This window comes from Hemitrygon akajei, chromosome 13 (genome assembly GCF_048418815.1).
Source record: "Hemitrygon akajei chromosome 13, sHemAka1.3, whole genome shotgun sequence".
NCBI classification, from domain to species: Eukaryota; Metazoa; Chordata; class Chondrichthyes; order Myliobatiformes; family Dasyatidae; genus Hemitrygon; species Hemitrygon akajei.
The window spans coordinates 17,486,970-17,495,682 of NC_133136.1; the positions used below are offsets into that span (position 1 = coordinate 17,486,970).

Below are 8,713 nucleotides of genomic sequence, written 5' to 3' on the forward strand. Positions count from 1 at the left end.
ATATATGATATGGAATGTAATCATTAAGCTTTCACTCAAAGTTGCTAGCAGCTAAACTAGTGGCATCCTTCTACTAGTTCATTCATGGTTCCTCAGGTGAAGTCTTCCAGATGTCAATCATTTCGATTTTTCTATGCGTCATCCTCCTTTTTATTTGAATTTTGCTTTTGAAACTGTTGGAGCTTATGACTTGGTGTACAGTTTGATTGAGTGAGCTAGCACTTTGATGTGGCTGCTGGGCTGTGCCGCGCCTCATCCCTCAGAGGGGCTGCTGAATGTCATTGCTCTTGGAGATGTTATCAAAATTCTGAGGTTTATGGATTGGACTATAGCTCATATTGCCTCTTTCAGTTCAGTTTTTTGCATTCTCGCCCATTCATTCTTGCTGCTGATTGTCAGGCTGGGGGTTTGATATTCTGATCTGTTAGTTTTTGTGTGAGGGAGGGTTTGAGGTTTTGCTTTTTGTTTTTCTTGTCGGGGGGATTGAAACTAGAGGGTGAAAGGGGGTTGGTGTCTGTCTTTCAACTACTGTCGTTTTCTGTACACTGTGGCTATCTGGGGAAGACGAATCTCAGTTGTATTCTGCATATGTTCTTTGATAATAAAATGAAACTTTGAACCATTAGCAATTTGTGAAGGAAAATGTCTTGCATTCAGGTACAGGGATGTGGTAAATTATCTAATGAGCAGGGGGCTGCTATAAAAGATATTACAGTGCTTGGAATAAGAGAGAAAGTGATTACAATAGCTGTTCAGTGAAGTTCACCAGAGTTGTCCATGTGCTAGATGAAATCTGGGACAGCATAGAGTCGTTCTGCTGTGGTGCCATCTTGCAACAGAATTATGAATTTTTTTCTGTTTTTTTACGTGGTTCAGTCTAGTTTTTGTACTGTGTCATGTAACACCATGGTCCTGAAAAACGTTGTCTCATTTTTACTATGTACTGTACCAGCAGTTATGGTTGAAATGACAATAAAAGTGACTTGATGAAATTCCCTTCCCATGGGAAGGAGGGAATGGAGAAAAGTACTAGAATCTTGAAATTTAGTTTTTAAAAAATTTAGCATAAAAGACTAGTATTTGTCAAAGATAATTCATATACAGGTAAGCAGGCTCAAAAATTCGTAATAGGCAAAGAAGTTCTTTTTTAAAAAAGCACAAGCTCTTCATGTAAAGAGAATGCCTAATTTTTATTACGGCAGTCTAGAACTAAAATGATCATTAGAACCCCACTAATCTGCTTTTCTTCCAGAAGCTTTCTCCTTCAGAACTGGGTTTAGACTCTTAGGGTAAAATAATTGGCACTTCAATTTTTGGGGGCTCTTGGGAGGATAAACAGTTATTGAGACAACTACAGATGGTGTTTGTGGAGGGGAGTTGGATAGTTGTGCTCTCCTATTCTCATTTGGCCTCCACATGCTCATGGTAAAGATTCAAGGTGCACAATGACTTGGATGTTTCTGCTCCATTTTGAGCATTCAGAATGTTGCACTTTAGAAACACAGAAAACCTACAGTGCAATACAGGCCCTTCGGCCCACAAAGTTGGGCTGAACATGTCCCTACTTTAGAAATTACTAGGCTTACCTATAGCCCTCTATATTTCTAAGCTCTATGTACCTATCCAAATGTCTCTTAAAAGACCCTATCGTATCCACCTCCACCACCGTTGCTGGCAGCACATTCCATGCACTCACCACTCTGAGTAAAAAAACTTACCCCTGACATCTCTGTACCTACTCCCCAACACCTTAAACCTGTGACCTCTTGTTGCAACCATTTCAGCCCTGGGAAAAAGCCTCTGACTATACACACGATCAATGACCCTCATCATCTTATACACCTCTAGTAGGTCACCTTTCATCCTCCATTGCTCCAAGGAGGAATGGCCGCGTTCATTCAACCTATTCTCATAAGGCATGCTCCCCAATCCAGGCAACATCCTTGTAAATCTCCTCTGCACCCTTTCTATGGCTTCCACATCCTTCCTGTAGTGAGGCGACCAGAACTGAACATAGTATTCCGTGGGGTCTGACCCAGGGTCCTATATAGCTGCACCATTACCTCTCGACTCCTAAATTCAATTCTATGATTGATGAAAGCCAATACACCATATGCTTTCTTAACCACAGTCAACCTGCACAGCTGCTTTGAGCGTCCTATGGACTCAGACCCCAAGATCCCTCTGATCCTCCACACTGCCAAGAGTCTTACCATTAATACTATATTCTGCCATCATATTTGACCTACCAAAATGAACCACTTCACACTTATCTGGGTTGAACTCCATCTGCCACTTCTCAGCCCAGTTTTGCATCCTATCAATGTCCCGTTGTAACCTCTGACAGCCCTCCACACTAACTACAACACCTCCAACCTTTGTCATCAGCAAATTTACTAACCCATCCCTCCACTTCCTTATCCAGGTCATTTATAAAAATCACGAAGAGTAGGGGTCCCAGATCAGATCCCTGAGGCACCCCACTGGTGACCAATCTCCATGCAGAATATGACCAGTCTACAACCACTCTTTGCGTTCTGTGGGCAAGCCAGTTCTGGATCCACAAAGCAATGCCTGCTTGGATCCCATGCCTCCTTACTTCCTCAAAAAGCCTTGCATGGGGTACCTTATCAAATGCCTTGCTGAAATCCATATACACTACACCTACTGCTCTTCCTTCTTCGATGTTTTTAGTCGCATCCTCAAAAAATTCATATTCCTAATCATATTATACCTCTCCAGATGTTCATAAATCCTGCCTCTCAGGATCTTCTCCATCAGCTTCCCAACCACTGAAGACTCACTGGTCTATCTCTACTCCCTTTCGTGAATAAAGGAATAACATCCGCAATCCTCCAATCCTCCGGAACCTCTTCCATCCCCATTGATGATGCAAAGATCATTGCCAGAAGCTCAGCAATCTCTTCTTTCGCTTCCCACAGTAGCCTGGGGTACATCTCATCCGTTCCCGGTGACTTATCCAACTTGATGCTTTCCAAAAGCTCCAGCACATCCTCTTTCTTAATATCTGCATGCTCAAGCTTTTCAGTCTGCTGCAAGTCATCACTAAAGTCACCAAGATCCTTTTCCATAGTGAATACTGAAGTAAAGTATTTATTAAGTACCTCTGCCATTTCCTCTGGTTCCATACATGCTTTTCCACTGTCACACTTGATAGGTCCTATTCTTTCACGTCTTGCTCTTCACATACTTATAGAATGCCTTGGGGTTTTCCTTAATCTTGCCCGCCAAGGCCTTCTCATGGCCTCTTCTGGCTCTCCTAATTTCCTTCTTAAGCTCCTTCCTATTAGCCTTATAATCTTCTAGATCTCTAACATTATCTAGCTCTCTGAACCTTTTGTAAGCTTTTCTTTTCTTCTTGACTAGATTTATTACAGCCTTTGTACACCACGGTTCCTGTACCTTACCATAACTTCCCTGTCTCATTGGAACGTACCTATGCAGAACTCCACACAAATATCCCCTGAACATCTGCCACGTTTCTTCTGTACTTTTCCCTGAGAACATCTGTTTCCAATTTCCTGCCTGATAGCCTCATAATTCCCCTTACTTCAATTAAACGCTTTTCTAATTTGTCTGTTCCTATCTCTCTCCAATGCTATTGTAAAGGAGATAGAATTATGATCACTATCTCCAAAATGCTCTCCCACTGAGAGATCTGACACCTGACCAGGTTCATTTCCCAATACCAAATCAAGTACAGCCTCTCCTCTTGTAGGCTTATCTACATATTGTGTCAAGAAATCTTTCTGAACACACCTAACAAACTCCACCCCATCTAAACCCCTTGCTCTAGGGAGATGCCAATCGATATTTGGGAAATTAAAATCTCCCATCACGACAACTCTGTTATTGTTAAAACTTTCCAGGATCTGTTTCCCTATCTGCTCCTCTATATCCCTGTTATTATTGGGCAGCCTTTAAAAAACACCCAATAAAGTAACTGACCCCTTCCTATTCCTAACCTCCACCCACAGAGACTCTGTAGACAATCCCTCCATGGCATCCACCTTCTCTGCAGCCGTGACACTATCTCTGATCAACAGTGCCACTCCCCCACCTCTTTTGCCTCTCTCCCTGTCCTTTCTGAAACATATAAAACCTGGCACTTGAAGTAACCATTCCTGCCCCTGAGCCATCCAAGTCTCTGTAATGGCCACCACATCATATCTCCAAGTACTGATCCACGCTCTCAGCTCATCCGCTTTGTTCACAACACTCCTTGCATTAAGGTAGACGCATCTCAAACCTTCGGTCTGATTGTGTCCCTTCTCTATCACCTGCCTATCTTGCACTGTCTGCAAGCTGTCTCTATTTGTGAGCCAACCGCCTCTTCCTCAGTCTCTTCAGTTCGGTTCCCACCCCCCCCAACAATTCTAGTTTAAACTCCCCACCAGGATATTGATCCCCCTAGGATTCAAGTGCAACCCGTCCTTTTTGTACAAGTCACACCTACCCCAAAAGAGGTCCCAATGATCCAGAAATCTGAATTGCTGCCCCCTGCTCCAATCCCTCAGCCACGCATTTATTCTCGAGCTCATTCTATACCTATTCTCACTGTCGTCTGGCACAGGCAGTAATCCTGAGATTACTACCTTTGCGGTCCTGGTTCTCAACTTCCTTTCTAACTCCCTGTACTCTTTTTTTTTTCAGGACCTCTTCCCTTTTCCTGCCTATGTCATTGGTACCAATATGTACCACGACCTCTGGCTGTTCTCCCTCCCACTGCAGGATATCTTGGACACGATCTGAAACATCCCGGACCCTGGCACCTGGGAGGCAAACTACTGTCCGAGTTTCTTTCCTGCGTCCACAGAATCGTCTGTCTGACCCTCTTTGTCCAAGGATAAAACACTAGTGTCTTGCTCTCTTTGAAATGACTTGTTCAATGGCATTTTGAAGGAGGCTGATGTCATTGCTCACAGGAGTTATTCAAGCATAATCAAAGCATTGCTGTTGGAAATTTTTGTCTTATTAAGACCACTGTTTACTTATCCTGTCAATAGTTTTAAAAGATACTGTGGAGTCAATATCCTATCCTGTCAATAGTTCTAGGAGTCCCTTTGATCTCTTCAATTACTAACTTCTCTGGCCCCGATTGTCTCATTTTCATTTTCACTATGGATGTCTAGTTGCTTTCCATTTCTATCCCCCATCAGGAACGGCCTTAAAACTCTGCTTCTTTCCGGATAACAGACCCAACCAGTTGCCCTCCACCACCACTCTCTTAGATCTAGTGGAACTGGTCCGTGCCCTCAACAGTTTCTCTTTTGGGTCCTCCCACTTTCTTCAAACCCAAGGTGTAGCCATGGGCACTCACGTGGGTCCCAGCTATGCCTGCCTTTTTGTTGGCTGGTCTATGTTCCAAACTCTGGTTTTGCTCTCCAACTCTTCCTACACTACATTAATGACTGGATTGATGTTGCTTCCTGCACCCATGCTGAGCTTGTCAATTTCATCAACTTTGCCTCCAACTTCCACTCTGCCCTCTTATTTACTTGGTCCATTTCTGACACCCCTCTCCCCTTTCTCAATCTCTCTCTCCATCTCTGGAGACAGTCTACTAATACCTACTGATATCTTTTATAAAACCATTAATGCTCACAGCTATCTTGACTACACCTCTTTCCACTCTGTCACTTGTGAAAATACCATTCCCTTTTCTCAGTTTTCTGCATCTGTTCTCAAGATGAGGCTTTTTATTCCAGAACAACTGAGTACCCTCCTTTTTCAAAGAAAGGGGCTTCCCTTACTCCAACACTGATGCTGCCCTCAGCCGCATCTTTCATTTCGCACACATCTACCCTCACCCCATGCCCCCACCACCACACCAGGGATATGGTTTCTCTTGTCGTCGCCTACCACCCCACAAGACTCTACATCCAGAACATTATACAGTCGGCCCTCCTTATCCGCGAGGGATTGGTTCCGGGACCCCTCGCAGATACCAAAATTCACAGATGCTCAAGTCCCTTATTCAACCTGTCTCAATGCAGTGGACCTTAGGACCCAGCGGAATCCCAGACCTTATTTAACATGTCTCAGTGCGGTGGACATTAGGATCCGGTGGTAGGGATCTGAATCCGCAGTGTTTCCGTTCATGAAGATAATCACGACCACGATTGAAAATGAAGTGGAAATAATAAAGCGATGGGAAAGAGGTGAAAAGCCATCGGTCATTGGAAAAGCGTTAGGCTATGTCGATCAATGATCGGAACAATTTTAAAGGATAAAGTGAGAAAGGCTGTGCCCCGATGAAAACTACAATTATTACTAAGCAATGCAGTGGTTTAATTATTGGGTTTTGGGTTTTTGATCCTCCACATCAACCCGGCACGGTGGAGTGCGCACTCGGGAGGGATCTATCACTAGATCGAACTCGGGAGCTTCCGTTCCCGAGCCCAGTGCTGAAACAAACATTCTTAAGTGTTTTATATGCATAGAAAGGTAAAATATATACTATATACTAAGACAAACATCTGACTAACTGACGCTAAATAATACCGGATGTACCTGTTCCAACTTACTTAGTAAGAGAACTTCCGATTTTTCTCGATCTTGATCCACGATAACCCATGCACATCCTCCCGTATACTTTAAATCATCTCTAGATTACTTATAATAGCTAATACAATGTAAATGCTATGTAAAATAGTTGTTATACTGCATTGTTTAGGGAATAATGAAAAGTCTGTACAAGCTGTAAGAACGAGTGCTGGAGGAGCACTTCCGGGTTTTCTCGATTCGAGGTTGGTTGAATTCGCGGATAAGGAGGGCCGACTGTACTCCTGAACTTTGCCATCTCCAACAGGATCCCACCATCAAGCACATCATTCCCTCCCTTCACTTTCCGCAGAGATTGCTCCCTATGCGACTCCTTTGTCCACTTGTCCCTCCCCACTGATTTTCCTCCTGGTACTTATCCTTGCAAGCAGAGCAAGTGCTACACCTCCCTCACCTCCATTCTGGGCCCCAAACAGTCCTTGCAGGTGAGGCAATACTTCACCTGTGAGTCTGTTGGGGTCATCTATTGTATCCGGTGCTCCTGGTGTGGCCTCTTGTACATCACATTAATGAGGAGTTCTGGGCATACATTTTATTGAAGGTAATTTCATTTGATATATTCTGGTTTAAACTTTCACTCTGTGTCTTTTGTTAGCAAGGGTTACCTCTCATTGATTTTTTTTCTTGGTCACCATGGTACATAGTACATTTGTGAGTTTCAGCTGCTGCAGAACAACATATTTCACATCATACCTTGATTTGCTGATTGGGCAAATTCTGCTCCTACATCTTATTGTCTTGTATAAGTCAGTGATAATAAATCTGATTCTGAATATGCATGGGATCACTGCTGTCCATACTTTGGACAATGATCAGCAAGGGGAACTCTTGCTAAATATAGTCTCCTCCTGTAAAATGAGGAACACTGTGGCCATTTTTGCCATATTGTTTTTGTTGGGTGAAGTCACAAAACTCAGCAGGGATCAGATTTGAACTGAGTCTTCCTTGTTCAGGGATGGTTTGCAAAACCAAAGTAACATTTCCTTTTCAATTTACCCTTTGTTTCATTAGTTAGGATGTTGCTGTATTAAGTAAATGACTACTTGATAAATTTTTATTCTTTTAATTTTGCTTTTCTGATGGATTTATTTTATATTATTACAGAATCACGATGAAACATGGAGGAATTACTTTTCAGATATCGACCACTTCCCGAATGCTGTCTACACACATTGTTACGACTCCTCTGGAACAAAGCTTTTTGTTGCAGGGGGTCCCCTGCCTTCAGGTCTTCATGGAAATTATGCAGGCCTATGGAGCTAACAACCTCTTGCCATGTACTGTATTTGCTGATCAATTGTATTTTTTATTTCTTGGGTTTTCACATTTCAGTAATCCTTCCAATGTTTTAAATATTGTGTGAAATACACAATATTTTCTGTTCAACTATATGACTCTTTTATTTCTTTTTAATTTGTGTCGGTGCTTCAGTTTTTCCCCTTTTCTTCCTGATACAAGTTTCTTACTGAAAATGTATGTAGATTTAAACTGGTTCACTACTGATAGTGAGATAGGATCCATTAATTAATGCTTGACCACTACCAGATTTTCTGTGAAAGTTTGGAGGGGTGTAATGTGTGTAAAGGTACTTTGTGTCAATTAAATACAAAAAAACTAATTGATTCTGTGCGGGAGTGATGCATTACCTTCACATATATCAAAATATGTTAACACTTTTAGTCCATGTTTCAGATGGACTTATAATTCTACTTGTAACAAAATGTTGAATGTTTTGAAGTATAGGTCTAATGATACCCAAAGATTCATAAATTATTAATAAAGCTGTATGAATGGAATTTGTACATTTTTAAATTGTAACTTCAAGCTGTCAAGCATCAGGGCTTTGCATCTGTATTTTGAATGCACAGCAAATGGTTAAAAATGACTTGGTCTCTTGGGGATGAGGGTATTTTCACTAACCAGGAAACTATGTGACATGGCCATTTTAATTACTTTTGGTTAATACAGCTATTTCAATAACTTCTCTCTTAATTTAAGAGAACAGTATGCTTTGATATAAGTTTAACATCTGCAAGAAAATATCCGGACTATTTTGCTTACAACGAGCATTCGTTTTATAAAACCACTACTATATATTCATAATGGAAGCATAAGATGTATTAAGCCT

The 8,713-nt window shown here is 41.9% G+C and overlaps 1 protein-coding gene across 1 annotated transcript in view; it reads left to right on the forward strand.

Moving 5' to 3' along the window:
- The window catches only part of dcaf12 (DDB1 and CUL4 associated factor 12), a 91,727-nt gene extending 83,346 nt beyond the window's left edge, over positions 1–8,381 (forward strand). The window contains exon 9 of the mRNA XM_073064207.1: positions 7,690–8,381. Coding sequence (XP_072920308.1) covers positions 7,690–7,848 — 159 coding nt within the window. The 3' untranslated portion in view covers positions 7,849–8,381. The remainder of the gene's footprint in view (positions 1–7,689) is intronic.
- Positions 8,382–8,713: the final 332 nt, after the last annotated feature.